The 15,631-nt window shown below is 45.3% G+C and overlaps 1 protein-coding gene across 3 annotated transcripts in view; it reads left to right on the top strand.

Moving 5' to 3' along the window:
- LOC138286494 (septin-4-like) overlaps positions 1–15,631 on the top strand; it is a 363,706-nt gene that overhangs the window by 43,350 nt on the left and 304,725 nt on the right. For 2 of the 3 annotated variants that reach the window (XM_069226789.1, XM_069226790.1), the window contains exon 1: positions 13,644–13,711. The exons of the other annotated variant lie outside the window; for it this stretch is intronic. In XM_069226789.1, coding sequence (XP_069082890.1) covers positions 13,655–13,711 — 57 coding nt within the window. In that variant the 5' untranslated portion in view covers positions 13,644–13,654. Of the gene's footprint in view, positions 1–13,643; positions 13,712–15,631 lie in introns of those variants that run through there. 3 annotated transcript variants of the gene reach the window in all.

The following is a 15,631-nucleotide window of genomic DNA, read 5'->3' as shown; positions in this document are numbered from 1 at the left end:
TTACATACCTAGCATAAGATAATATACTACACACCAACAATGGAATGACGTGAAAAGGTCAATTACATAAGGCCAATTACATAGCATATAGCTTTAATGGTGTGTCATGAAGGGTAAGCCTTCTTAACCCCTTAGCTGCAGTAGAGAAGTTTATGCTAGGGCCTCCATAACATTTCCACAACAAATTTAAGTCCTTATTTTCCAACATCTTGGGGATTCTAAAGGTACCCAGGATTTGTGGATTCCCCTAGAGGAGACCGAGAAAATAGCCAAAATATAGGTACATTTTGAGTTTTTGGGGAAACATAGGAAAAAAATGCTCTGGATAAAAATATCAGTTTTTCCATTAAAATAGCATCAACAAACAGTTTACTGTGCTAAAGTCACCATCTTCCCAGCTTTCAGGAACATGCAGAGCTGTTTAAAAAAACTATTTTTTATCACAGTTTTGGCATTTTTCAAAAAGGTAGCCCATTGTCCTATTTTGTGTGCTTTCAACCTACTACCAGTTTGTGGTGGAACACAGTGTGAAACCCATGGGTAATCAAGGAAAGCTATAAATTTCAGAAAAGTGGACACAATTCCAAATTCAGAAGGGGGTCATATGTGTAAATCCCTCAAGGTTTTCTCAAAGAAACTAAGGGCCTGATTTAGATCTTGGCGGATGGAATACTCTGTCACAAATGTGAAAGATATCATACTATGGTCTCTATAGGATATAATGAGATCTTTATAAGGTGGATGGGATATCCTTCACATTTGTGACAGAGTATTCTCCTCTGCCATGATCTAGATCAGGCCCTTAGGGCCTCATAATGGGTTTGGCGGGCGGCAGAGGCTGTCCGGCAAACTCTTTGGGTCGGAAGACCGCCACTCCGGTCTTCCACCTGCTGGCCCTATTATGAGTGTCCTGCTGGGCCAGCAAGCGAAAACAACATTTCCGCCAGCTGGTCTAGAGGGAAACTCACCACAACATTGCTGCCAGCTTGTAATCGAGCCGGCGGCAATGTTGCGGTGTATAGGGTGCAATAGCACCAGTCACACTCTTCACTGCCTGTATATAAGTCTGTGAAAAGCATAACAGGGCTGTCTATGGAGGCCCCTACACTGCCCATGCCAAGTGCATGGACAGTGCAGGGACCCCTCCGCACCCCGTCTCCGTGGAACCGCCGTGCAAAAGCTGGCAGACACGGGAGTCGTAATCCCGAGGGCAGGACTGCTTGCTGCGCTGCCCTGGCTGTCAGCCACATTGGTGGGGGTCTGACCGCCACCGCGACTGTGGCGGTCTTAAGACCACCACACTTGTAATGAGGGCCCTGGTGTTGAAATAAAGAAATATTGAAAACCAGTAGGAAAAAACTGCCATTTGTGACAATGTTTTCATTTGTAACGTTTTTGTCACAGTGGCCAGTTTACAATACCAATGTACCATGATCTTTGCTCCTCCCTTTTGGCTGTGTGGAGATATATAGGGTTTCTCGGTTCGCCGAGAACCCAAGATACTCAGAGCCAACAACTGAGCTGCACCTTACAATGGATTTGCATTGTGTACAGAGTATAGACCAATTCATATGGTGAAATACAGGGCCGGCTTTAGGGCGGTGCGACCGGTGCAATGGCAGTGGTTGCTGACCTGGATGGGGGGGAGAGCGCTGACCTCAGGGGGGTGCTGTGTTTAACAATAACTTACGAAACGTGCGATTTAAAAGCACCTGCTCAAAAGTTCATTGTGCATCCAGCCTTCAGGAAGCAATTAAAATGTCAAGATAACTCTTGTGATTAATGTTCCTGCTAGAGACAGATAGAGTTTTGTCTAGTGGCAGTGTTAACTCACCATAAAGTAGTGCAGAGGGTTAATATGCCTCCTGTAAAGAACAGATCTCTATTTTACATGGATAGCTGAGTGGATTAGTAAAGCAGCCTTTACCAGTTCTTTAAAATAAATGAAACGTATGTGAGAGACGAGCTATGGAAAGATCAGGGGCAATTTTGCCTACTGATAGTGAGGGAATCCGAGGGGGTGGTAATGGGGTGGGGGTGCCAAAAAAGACTGCCGCACCGGGAGCTACCAGTGCTAAAACCGGCCCTGGTGAAATATGTAGAGTGAAAAATAGGTATCAAGATAACCTATGCATTTCTGAAAGGGTCCCAAGATATAGAATTTAGGAGCAGTGGTTATGTGCACATCTCTTGAATTCGTAGGTAGCTGAAGGAGGGTATGATTTAGAGGGTATTTTTCAAAATGTGGCCTTTTTTACACACTGGCTTACATATGGAAGGCACAATTGCATCAAAATCCAATTGGTGATAACAAATATCCACTATTCTATGATCCCACATGTATTCCGATAACAATGGTACCTCATTTGTATGGGAATGCCTAGTGCCAAGGACAAGAACTAGCCTAAAGCGCAACATGGGCACTTCCCATTTTTCCACTAAAAACTGATCAGTTTTATGAAAAGTAGGTAGCTAGATTTTGGTCCCCAGCTAAGCCGGCACCTAGAGAAAACCTACCAAACCTGTACATTCTTTAAAACTAGACACCTAGTAGAATCCAGGATGGGGTGACTTGTGTGGCTCTCCTCAGGTTGCTTTACCCAGAATCCCTTGCAAACCTGAAACATAGACTAAAAAAACATTTTCCTCATATTTCTGTGATGGAAAGTTGTGGAATCTGCAGGGAGCCACAAACTTCCTTCCACTCACCATTCCCCCTAAGCCTTACAATAAAAATGGTACCTCACTTGTATGAGTAGTCCTAGAGCTCACAAAAGGAAATGGCCCAAAACACAATATGGGCACATCACATTTTTCCACTCAAAATAGACCCATTTTGTGCAAAGTAGGTAGCTGTGGATTTTGGGCCCTAGCTCAACCTGTACCTATGGGAACGTAGCAAACCTGTAATTATTTTTAAATTAAACATATAAGGTAATCCAGGATGTGGTGACTTCCATGGCTCTCACCAGGTGTTTTTACTCAGAATCCCTTGCAAACATGAAACTTTGGCTAAAAAATGCATTTTCCTCACATTTCTGTGATGGGAAGTTATGGAATCTGCAGAGTGCCACAGACTTCCTTTCACCCAGTATTTCCCTAAGTCCTCAAATAAAAATAGATACCTCACCTGTGTGGGTAGGCCTAGTGCCAGCGACAGGAAACTGCCGAAACCCCAACGTGGGCACTTTGCATTTTTACCCTAAAAATTTACCTGTTTTTTGCAAAGTGAGAAGCTGTGGATTTTGGACCCCAGCTCAGCTGGCACCTAGGAAAAAGTAGCAAACGTACACATTTTTTAAAACTAGACACCTAGGATAATCTATGATGGGGTACTTATGTGGATCCCATGCATTTTGTTTTACCCACAATGCCCTCCAACACTCAAACTTTACCTGAAATCACAGTTTCCTTGCATTTCTGTGATGGAAACTTCCTGAACCTGCAGGAATCCACAAAATTCCTAGCCTTACCTCACGTGTGCCAGTAAAAACTCTGCCCCACTTCTGTGGCTGAGCCTTGTACCCGACATGGGAACAGATCAAACCAAGCACAATGGGAGCCTAGCATGGGGACTCCCACTGTGGGTAAGCAAACCTCATGGGATTCACACAAGGCACACCACTGTTGGTAGGAAAACCTCATGGGATTCACACAAGGCAGACCACCCTAGAAACCCCTGGATGTCTTCTTTTCACAAATGACTATGGTTGGTATTTGCTGATCTCTCCACATAGCACTTTAGGGCCTTTTGTGTCAAGGTATCTTGGCCCACCCACATAAGTGAGGTATCCATTTTTAACGGGAAACTGGGGGGATGCTGTGTGGTAGGAAATTTGTAGCTCCCTGCAGATTCCAGAAGTTTTTCTTACAGAAATGTGAGTAAAATGTGTGTTCTTAGTCAGTGTTTGAGGTTTGTAGGGCATTGTGTCACAGGGGAGCTGAAAATGGGTGAGGTTTTAGGGGTGAGGGTGAGGCCTGATGGGAAAGATCTGGCCCATTATTTTATTAAAAATATATATTGCTGCCATACAGCGGGCTGTAAAATGAGATTGAAGCGAGTGGTCCAGTATCACCTTAAGACAGCCAGGTGCCCCTAAAGAAAAACTGCTAACGAAATAAAAACATAAAAGCTCACCAAAGCTCTAATTAGGGCATCTTGGAATAGTATTCAGCATACTGTATCACTGTTTTACTGTTTCACAAGTACTGTGACATGTACAAGCAATGTGATGGCCATCTTAGAGCTTGAAAACAATTATATAGTATTCTGATTACCATGCAATGATGGGGGCAAGCTGTAAGGGCATTGTCCCAAGGAGACACTGCAAATGGAACGAACATAAAACAAGAATTCCTGTAAAAAATAAATTAAATACTCATGCCCGCGCCATGCACAGTTATTCGTCAAAATATTTACTGCAAATGTTACATTAATATTATTAATGATGTTATCAAAGATGTCATGAATGCCATAATTTGTGAGGTAATTAGTAGTGCATGGCGAGGGCGTGAGTTGTAGTTACCTTAGGAGATGTATGGACTGTATGGATGTCAGATATATTGGCCTATAAGAGAAATTGCATTACATAACACCTGCTAATAAGTGTTTATTACCATCCCAATTAACCACTTTCATTGACCTTAGAATAACGAAAGATTGCGAAAAAATGTAATCTTGTAATCTTATGCCTTTAAGTCTATAAGCAGATCCTTGAGACCGGTTCATAACTTGCTAAGCTACATCAACTATCAGAGTTATCTAACCGCCATTATACCATGGAAATTGCTGGATGCACAAAGATCTCTGCAGCATGTGCTATCGCCCTATTTTAAAATGCGGCCTCTTTGTGACAAATTAAGTCTGAATAGATTTACCATCATTTGTGCCCCTTGTGCCAATTTCTTTAGGGGAGAGTCTAAAAATTAAGGGCCTCGTTTACGAGGCCGGTGCACCACAGGGAAAGGGCAGAAATGTGCTGTATCTACAAGATATGGCGCATTTCTGTCCTCCCCCCCTGTGCTGGTGCACAGATTGCTGCTGAGTGCCAACACGGGCAACCTTGTACTATGGTACATGGATGCCTGTGTTGCATGGATGATTCTTTTTATTCAGGAATGGACACCTACCTACACAAAAACAATCACAAGAGGTGTTTTCTTTTCCTCTTTCTGTGTGCACTGCAGAATTCAGCAGACACAGAAAGAGGACAAAACGGAGAGAAATAAAGATATTTCTCCCCGTTGCGTCATTCTTGCGCCACCCCTGATGTGGAGTAGGAATCTGACACATTTCCAGACTTGGAAATATGGGAATGCATCAGGTTCCTTCCGGTTCCATGGGTGTTGCGTGGGAACAGCCCAAGCAACACCCATGGAACGCCCCTTTCACGCAGTGTTATGCGTCCATAGTTACAAGGCCATAAAAAGCCACGCAATGTGGCTTTGCGTGTCCTTGTAAACATGGGCTGGCACACTGCACCACCAAAGCATTAAAAAAATGATGCTCCAGAGGCGCAGTGTGCCTCTCGGCCTCCTAAATGAGGCCCTCAATGTATTTGTTGACTGTCAAACTCAGCTCCTCATGACCATGCCACTTGTAACTGCCCCTTTTCTACTGCTTCTTGTTGACACCCAATTATGGGATCCTGGTGTAAACGTTTTCCATTTTCCGCACCACGCGTAGCCATGGCATTGCAATTAAAAGTTATCCGAGCTTTTAAAGATGCTCTTGTGCATCCCAGAAAATATGCCTTGAGATCACCTCACAGTGCATAAACCCTTTGATGAACAATGCTCGGCATGTTTACTGGCACTGCCAGAAAATGTATATCCATTCTTTTGGGACCATGTTGATCGCTTAAGCAAAGGAACAGTTGCCAAAGAGACTGTGTATCTTTCTTACTGCTTTCACAGATTGTTGTACAGCGATGCCAAGGGTTGAATGGGAGTGATGTGTTCTTTCAATCCAAGATGCAATGCCAACTAAGAGACACCAGAATTAAATTGCACAGAGACCATGTGTATCTTGGAGGGGATGATAATCAACCACACAGAGGCTCTTTGTTGTGAATAGGTCGCTTTATTGAAGTGCTTACTTTTTCTCAATAATAGTTAATCAGTAATTGATTTTATGGTCTGTGCGCTCTGCAGTGACTATTGCAGTCTTTCCGAAACATGTACCAATGTTTCGGAAAGACTGCAATAGAGCTGCAAACATTTATTGTCTACTTTGTTTGCTAATTTTCACCTGTTTCATCTCAGTGAGAGGTCCTCCCTCCCCCTTTTCCCCATCCTGCTGTTACCTCATATTTCTCAGTTCTGTCGTCCATCTTCTTCTACTTCTTTCTTCAGAATTGAAGCTCCTCATATATGTATATCTTGCAGTCTACTTGAATACCAAGCAAGTCATTCAGGTACACAGGCTACAATCTGAAAGCAGATTTTATGTCACATTTCGCCATATTAGCGCCTTTATCACACTATCTAGAGCCGTGTCCATGTTGGCACCTGCTATTGTGCCATCTTCTTTTTTATGTGGACATTTATTGATGCATCTTCTCACCAGGACAATTTGTAAATCATTCTGTGCTCGCCTCTCTCCTTTTTGGGGATGATGCTCAGTAGCAATTTAATGAAATTGTCTTAAGGCGCAAAAGAGAATTGACCTCTGTTTCTCCCTTTGTCCACCTCTTTCTGTAGCTTCTTTAATCCTGTGCTCTTCATTTTTATGCACTTTTAATTACCTGCCCATTTGTGTTGTGTAGGCCCATAACAGGCTCATAATAGGATATTCAAAACTCTTTTGCAAACCTGGTTCATAAGATGAGTGCGTTATCCCTACCTGGGTAGTGAGGTAGTCTTGTGGTCCAGTACTTCAGTTTTAACAAGAGTATTGGCTCTTACCAAATGCCCCCTTATTAACTCCTTTTATTGCCACTGCCATCACTCCAGTGACCTTTCACTGCCACTCTGCATTGTAAAAGTGCAGCCTGGCCCCTGCACTTAAAGCATTCATTATTGAACTTGCAGCATTGTCGTGCAATGACCCCTATTAAATGTCCAGCATGCTCCCCCATATTGTCATATGCTGCCACTGATATTGCTAGCTTCCCACAACTTCCTGGGTGGGGTGCACAGGAAAGGGTGGCTGCTAAGTAGTCACCGGATGCCCACATGCAATGTTTCTTACCACCTGGGGCCCTGTGGTTGCCATTAAGTGAAGCCATAGATTGTTGTCCAATTCACCCAAAGCTGTCCTCCTCTTTTCCCTGTTCCTTGCTCTATATGCTGACACACTGCAACTATGTGTTGGATATTGCTTTGTTGCAGGGTCATCCCCAAACTTTTTGCCTTCTTCCTCCTATTTTTTCTGACCTGTTTTTGTTGGCTTTAGGACTCTAAGCACTTTACCACTGCTGACCAGTGGTAAATTACAAGTGCTCCTTGTCTCAAATGGTATTGGTAATTGGTTTACCCATGACTGGCATATTTAATCTACTAGTAAGTCCCTAGTATAGTGCCCCATGTGTGCCCAGGGCCTGTACAGCATGCTACTAGTGGGCCTGCAGCACTGATTGTGCCACCCACATGAGTAGCCCTGTAAACATGGCCCAGATCTGCCATTCCAGTGTCTGTGTGTGCATTTTTAACCTGCCACGTCGACCTGGCAAGTGCACCCACTTGCCAGGCCGGAACCTTCCCTCCTAATATGTATACGTCACCCCAAAGGTAGGCCCAAGAGAGCCCCCTGGCCAGGGTGCAGTTTTTTTTAAAGCTAGGACATGTACTGGTGTGCTTTACAGGTCCTGATAGTGAAATACTCTAGGACATGTAGTTGATGTAGATGTATGTATACATGTCTTAACAGTGAAATTCTGCCAAATTCCTTTTTCACTATTGCAAGGTCTATCTCTCCCATAGGTTAACATGGGGATTTCCTTATAATATATTTTAAGTGTAATTTCCCATTCGGAGCAGATAGAGATCATGAGTTTGATCTGAACTCACAATTTAAAAATACATCTTTTGGTGAAGGTGTTTTTTACCTTGTGTGTTTGAAAATGCCAGTTTTAGAAAGTGGGCATTTTCTTGCTTAACCATTCTGTGCCTCTGCCTGTCTGTGGAATGCATGTCTGGGTCAGGATGACAGCTGGGCTGGTTGTGAATTCACTCTAGACAGTCACACAAAGGGAGCTGAGGTGTGCCCTACACATCTTGATGGGTCTCCCTGGGCTATAGTGGTGGGAGGGGCTGACACTTGCACCTGAGTACGGCTGTGCCTGTCCTTACACAATGCAGTCTCCCACCCTCTAGAGTGTGTCTGGGGAAAGGCAGGGTCTTGTGCACTACAAAGACTTTCCTTTGATGTTCCTTAATTCAAAGGCAGAAATAAGTATTGGACTCAAACCCCCAGACTTTCAGAACATTTCTGATTCAAGAGGAGATTCTGCATAGGAGAAGAGTAGAAGAGCTGTGAGAAGAAGTACTGCCCCTTTATTGTGTGTGCGTTGCTGGGCTGCTGTTGCTGTTTCTGCTTTAGAAAGGCCAATGACTGGACTTTGCTGTTTATACTGGTTGTGAAGTCTTTCCAAGGGCTTGAACTGAGCTTTCCTCTGGTTAAGAAATCTCAGGGACATCAAAGATTTCACCCCCTGGGTTCTCCTGATTTACCAAGAGGTGCCCAATCCTGTTACTGGGCCCTTGGGAGTGAAATCTGGATTAAAACAATAGGAACCAGGCACACCAACTCTGCCGACTCCAGAACCGGCGATGCTGCCCAACTCCGTGTCGCTGCCTGCATGCAAAGCCGTGGTCCCAGTTGAAATGCCATGCCCGTGACCAACACTGCAGGCCCGACGCCGCCATAGTGCCTCTTATGTTCCACAACATCATGAGTCCCGAGTGCTGTCTCACCGATGTCCGTGACACCTGACTCCGCTGCGGCGCTTGTGGCCCTGTGGTGTGACCGCGCCCCCCAAAGGTCACCCTATACCTTCTTGACCCACTGGACTCGTTGAACCTGCCGGATCATAAGGAACAAACGCTTCGCTGCTGACACCGCCTCACCTCTGCTGCCTCCCTAAGGAACCGATGCCTCACCTCCCGTGTGTAGCAGTAAGAAACCGAAGCCTCATCTCCTGCGTAACAGCACGGAACCAACACCGCACCAGCTCCAGTGGCGCCTCACCTCCCCGACTCTGTGCCACGTCTTTGACGCTGCCTCATTTCTAAGGTACTGTACCTGGGGTCCGTGCAGCTTTGTGACCGGCACTTCACTCCCTCGCGAGTGGCGTCTGAATGTTTGGAACAACTCCGTCAAGATGCTGTGATAGCACAAGTTGAAGCTATTGTGTTTCTAAGCGCTTTTTGGGGATTTCAGCTTTAGAAAATTCATAACTTTGATTGTGTAGGTTGGATTTTGTCATTTTGGTCTTGTTTTACTTAGATAAATATTAGCTTCTGTACTGATGTGGTGTTCATTTATAGTGTTTTCTCTGTGTTACTGTGTGTGGGTGCAAACACTTAACGCATTGCCTCTGAGATAAGCCTGACTGATTGTGCCAAGCTACCAAAAGGGTGAGCAGGGGTTATCTTAGGAGTATGACTCCCTTACCCTGACTAGAGTGAGGGTCCCTACATTCACAGGGTTTAAACTGTGCCAGTCCTGAAACAGTTCGCATAAGCTTGTTGGATGCCGTGGTCCAATTCTCTCTGGTCATGGGCAATGTCCGTCTTTTTGTCAACTCTCTTTCCACTTCTTTGGAGCCTTTGTTTTCTCTTATTTCTCTGTGTAATAGTTTAAAGACATCATTATAATATTTTGCCTATGGTTTTTCTTTTGTGGACTACATCAAATGCAGCCCCAATTGTCTTACCAATCCCATAAATGAAACGCTGTCACTAGTCTTTACATCAGGGTTCTCCAACGAGTAGCTTGTGAGCTACTGGTAGTTCTCTGGATACCTGTAAGTTGCTCTCCTGTGTGCAGCCCAGACTACTAAATTAGAAGCTTTTACCTGCTTGAATTATATGTACACCAAAATGTAAAATGTATAGTTGAGACAAAAGGGTGTTTATTTTCCGAACTCATAAGCCGAAATTGATGAAAAATGACTGTTTTTCCAAAATATATGTATGCCTGGTATTTTAGTGATAAATCACGTGGCATTGGGAAGACTTTTTTCAAATGTTACTACCTTCATGCCAAAGGCATTGCAGCTATGGATTTTATGTATTAGCGATGTAGCGGCATTATATATTGACAAAGGTTTTATATGTTGCTGCTTGCAATCATGCCTGATGGACTGAGGTGATTGCTGGTAGTAATCTTAGCCAACAATGTAATCTTGTCAGATGCATTCCCCATTACAAGACTAACAATGTTAGTAGCACTTAATGAGTTTCATTGAACATAGATAGCTCTTATTACAGAAAAGGATGGAGACCGCTGCTGTATATCCTGCTTTTGCATCTCGATTGCATCCTCAAGTTTTACTTCATTTTTCTAACATAATTTCTGGTACTCCAACTGACTTTGTCTATACGTGTCTCAAACTTGTAGTCTTCCTTCCCCTTATCTTCTACACCCACTGACTCTCTTCAAGTTCTCAACCACGTCCTTTGGAACCATACCCACTCTCTGTTCAAATTATCCACTCCTGGTTACATCTCCCTGTCATCTATTCAACTTGCCACAGTCCGTCTTTTTGTTCCCTCCACATTCTAGTCTTTCATTACCCAACGAAATGCCTCTTCTTTGCTTTCAAACTTCTTGTGCTACCTCTTTGGTCCCCACTACTACAGCTTGTCTGATCCTGTTCTTCTTCCTTCTCAATGTTCACTTTGCCGCTCTTCTGTTTCTGCCACCATTCTAAGGCATCTGCTCGATCCTCATCTCTTGATCTCCACTGTGACCTTTTGCAGCTTCTCTCCCTCCTATTCCTATACCTTTCCCTGTAGGTGCTTTTTAAAATTCAGATTAACCTTCCACTCTCTTACCGGAGGATGATCTATCATTCCATCTTCCCCATCTGTCTCCTGTACTATAATTGATGCTAGTCTCTCTCTCATCTCACGTCTCCTCCTATCACCGTGAGCTGATCTCCTATGGTCATCAGTAACTTCCCTTTCGCTTTCGTTGTTCATAGGTCCTGTGCATGTTCTCCCCAAGCTCTTTCTTTACTCCTCTTTACTCCCCCAGTCAGAGGCGTAGAGTAGTCCGTAAGATTGGGTGGTGTGAGCTTCAAATTTCCCAACAACCATGATGGCACATCATGGTAAAATACATTATTTGAGAAGAAGAGCATGAGGGGGCTTAGGGGGCAGTGGGAATGGAGGGCAGTGTGGATTGCTAGGGTTACTTGAAAAAACATTATATTGAAAAATAACTAACAGATTTAAGAACGTCGAAATAGAGGGGCATATTTATAAGAAAGTGGCACATCGGTCCCGAGGCCCCACTTTTCTTGCGTCATCTCTGCCCCACCTAACTACACCATGGTTGCGTTGTATTTACAATACTGCACACTATGGCGGTCGTTAGGACAATAGCGTCAACATTTTTTATGCTATTATGCCGCTTTGCTGCACTAGAGTCAAAACTTTTGACTCTAGTGCAGCAAAGCACAGGGATGCTCATTGATTCAAATGGGTGCATCATTTTAACGCCTGCTCTGAGCAGGCGTTAAAAATGACAGAAATAAATAGCACAGTGAAATGTAAATTTCACTGTGTCATTTTTTGGTCCTTCCTGGTGCAGGCATAATGTGGAGCAAGGGTTTACAAAGTGGTGCAATGCAAGCATGGTGCCACTTTGTAAATACGGCTCAAGAGAAAGACCTCCTTAGCGCCTCCTTAACATAAAAAAATGACACTAGGCTATGCTATGGGCTTGTAAATATGCCTGAGGGAGAAGAGCGAGAATGTGTGTATGTTTTTGTCTGTTTGTGCCTGCATAAATCCTAGGTAAAATCTGTCAGCCACCTCACCATAACCAACTGAAACACCTGGACCCAACAATTTACCAGAGAATACATTTATTGGGGTGTGTTACACCCAGTGCTTTAAATGGGCCGGTACTCACAGGTACTGAGTACCGGCACTTCTTATTTTTTTCACTCTGAGTACCGGCACTTCTCTGCTGCCAAGGAGAGTACCGGTACTCATGAAAGGTAGGCTCATTAGCTGCTAGTGCTGGTGAGCACTGGGCTCTCAGAGTTGAACCCGCCTCTGACAGCAAAGGTGCTTCAGTCGCCCCGCTGAGCTATTCAGCGGGGATTATGTGCCTAATGTCTGGGTATTTACGATCACGCTGTGTTTGACAGAACAGGGTCCATTCAGGCCCTGTGCTGTCAATCACATTTACACACGTGTGCTTTTGTGTAAACACAGGAATTGAGGCAGCCCCGCTGACAGTGACAACTAAGAAAGCCATGGGAGGAAAGTTTTAAATGGCTTTGATCCCACCTGAGTCTCTTGAACGAGGGTCTGCTTATGTATGTGTGTGTCTTTGTGTGAGAGAAAAGCGAATGAAAGAGAGAGAATCGGGGCACATTTTAAGGAGGACTGTGTGGAATGCTTTGGGTGTGCGCCTCTCCTTGTTTCTTTCTGTGTGTGCACGTTCAAGAATATATAGTATTGTGCAAAACGACAGCAAATACGTATGCCAGTAAGATAAATAGCGTTGTGTTTCGCTTACATTTCGTTTAACGAGTTAACTTGTTTTGTTTATTCAAACACATTTCTCATGGGCCTTGGCATGTGCTGCAACTGGTATATAAGTCAAAGTATCCCATGTCTTGCTCTTAGCCCCGCCCCTAGCCTCACCCACCACACTACTAGTATATGTTAATGAGTACCTGCACTTATTTTTTCCCATTTAAAGCACTGGTTACACCCCAAACACCCCCGAATGTACGCCCCTGTATCCAATGTGTTCTTGATCCCATCTGGTCCTCTGCTGCCTTCCCTCTGTCCACGCCTTAGCATCTCGGAACCTAAAGGCACACTGACAGAACCCATCACTGTCACCGCTCCCACCTCTTCTTGTCCGTCATTACCAACACCTTTGTCACTCAATAGCCCAATTCCCTTTCCTGATGCACCTTTCTTCCCTAAGCTCTGATCTCTCATGTCCCTCCATCGGGGTTCTTTCTCCTTGTCTCTTTTCCGTGCCCCGCTCCCTCCCCGACTGCATCCTTCCCCCTTTTTACCTTTTCGAGTGCGTTGCCACGCTTGCACTCTTTCTGTGTTTTCGTTGGCGCCGTCATGCCTCACATCTCTCCTGTTGCAGTTTGTGCTTTTGTCGGCCCTGTCCTCCTTCCCATCTACCTGTGCTGTCAATCACACCCTAAAAGCAACACTGAGGGTAGTTTACTCCAAAGCCGCGGTCTGGCGTCTCCTGGGATACCGTCTCCTCAGACACTAGGCCGCCACCCTCAAGTGCTCCATCTTTCGTGCCTCTGTCTGGACCAGACACTTGTTCTGCGCCCGGCCTCTCGCATGCCAGCCATCGCCTCCAGCTGCGGACGGCTGCGGTGCCCAGGTCAGACAGGCACAGCTGGGCCCTCTCTGGCGGGGGCGGGGCCGGCTGAAGCAGCATCGCTGCCCGCTGGAGAGCTGGGTCAGTGCTGACTGCTTCTTCAACTCTAACATGGATCTGCTAACGCTGAGCAGAGGCGCGTCTTCCGGGCCCGAGACCGAGCCGCAGGTATGTGCCAGGCCCTCCTCAGCTGTTCGTGGTTGGCGGGCATGTTGTGTGCTAGGCAGAACAACGGGAACTGAGAAGTTGTGGGGACCAACATAGTAGGGGGTATGAAGCAATGGGGGTGAAGTTAGAACCAAAGCCGGGGAAGCAGCATAGGTAGTGGTAAATTGACTCGTTGGTGCCTCATTTGTTGTTGATGTGTGCTCTGAGGCAGAATGTGAGTCCAAAATAGTTATTATTCCTTTATACAGCAGCAAAGTAGTGAAGGGAAGCGTGTACCCCCGCCCCACCAAAACCAATGAACACTGTAGTGCAGTTCTGCTATCCAATGGCCTCTATGTGCATCTAAACTCAAGGGGTGTGTCACCATAAGGAGCCATTACCATACCTTGGGGTTTTACCCAGTGGCATATTTACCACTCCACACTGTTACTTCGAATATTGGGATCGGGGGTAAGGATCCCGGGTTTCCCACCGCCCTCGGAATGAGGTCAAAAGTGTTTACCCCTGAATCAAATGCTTAGCTAGAACGAGGAAGCCCGTATTAAAATCTTCTGCATTTGCCTCTCTCACTTCATCCATAAAACTCAAACCTACAGACTCGCTGTTGTCAACCCAGAGCCTTTAACATTCAATGAACCAGTTAGAAACTTTTTGAACATGCATAGACTGATAAACTAGAAAGAATCAACCATGTACGTGCAATTGTTCACTTGTAATATTCACAGACGGTAATGCACATGGCAATTTTAGGCTAGTAGATTTTCAGAACTTCTAAAAAATGTCTCTATATATGAACAACATATGTTAGCCTTAGATGTGTTTTTCCTTTTCTGTAAGGGGGTAGAATGTGTTCCTGGATCACTCCGCAGTATCCATCAAATGGAACACAGGCATGGCAGCAGTTAGTGTTTTTAGACAGGGACTTTACTTGCCTTTAATCAAGCAGAGCCCTTCTTTCTCTGGTGTGTAATTAGACAGTATTAATTAGTTAAATCTATAGGTGAACTGCCTTTTCATTAAAGTGGATCTGGAAAGTAAATTCATAAGATCCTTCAACTAAGTGTTGTATGTCTTCAGTAGGACGATGTGTTTTGTGTTCCCGTAGAGGCGAGAAGCCACAGCTTCGAGATGCTATACGATTTCAATATTTACGACGTCCTTATGGGCTGCACTGCGCCCCCGCCCTTCAGCTTATCGGTCTTCCTCCGACTGGGACCCTTTGCTCCATTATGGCCCCCCCCGGAGCACCCCTGTAATGGGCCTCCTGGTGAGGGAAAGGTTACTACACACAGTCTGCAGCAGGCACACGACTCCAAGTCTCTCTAGGACTGCACAAGCTGTGTCACGGGGGCGATAGGGGAAGGGGGCATGTTTGACGGCAGGCAAGGGGCACATAAAGACCGGGCTGTGGTGGGGCCCACCCGTGGCGGCACCTGTCTTCCTAGGAGGTGACTTGCTTCCTGGGTACCTCCGTTTACTCATGTCCGAGCCTCAGCACTCTTAGCCACTTGGTGTCTCTTTGGTCCGGTGGGTGCACCTGCCTGCGGGAGGCTTTTATTCCACTTCCTGTCTTCACTCTCTGTAGGGTGTTAGCGCCTCGTGTGTTTCCTGCCTCATCTGAGGTTGAATGTCTCTTGTTAGCGATCTCTCGTTGGTCTTGCTCTCTTTTGGGCGCACGGTCAGTGATTTAAATGGGTCGGCACTGTCAGGTACTGAGTGCCTGCACTTCTTTATTTTGACAGTGAGAGTATCTGCACTTCAAGCAGAGGTGCAATACTTTGAACTGGAGAGTACTGGAACTGCTAGGAAACAAGCAGCAACTCTGTGTGGTAGAGGGTACCCGCACTGCGCACTTGTATCTCGCAGGACCCCCCTTTCTTTAGAGGAGCATTCTTTCTTGCTTCATCTCTCTCCTGCATG

This window comes from Pleurodeles waltl, chromosome 3_2, assembly GCF_031143425.1.
Source record: "Pleurodeles waltl isolate 20211129_DDA chromosome 3_2, aPleWal1.hap1.20221129, whole genome shotgun sequence".
Taxonomy (NCBI): domain Eukaryota; kingdom Metazoa; phylum Chordata; class Amphibia; order Caudata; family Salamandridae; genus Pleurodeles; species Pleurodeles waltl.
This window is presented reverse-complemented; position numbering and strand designations above follow the sequence as displayed.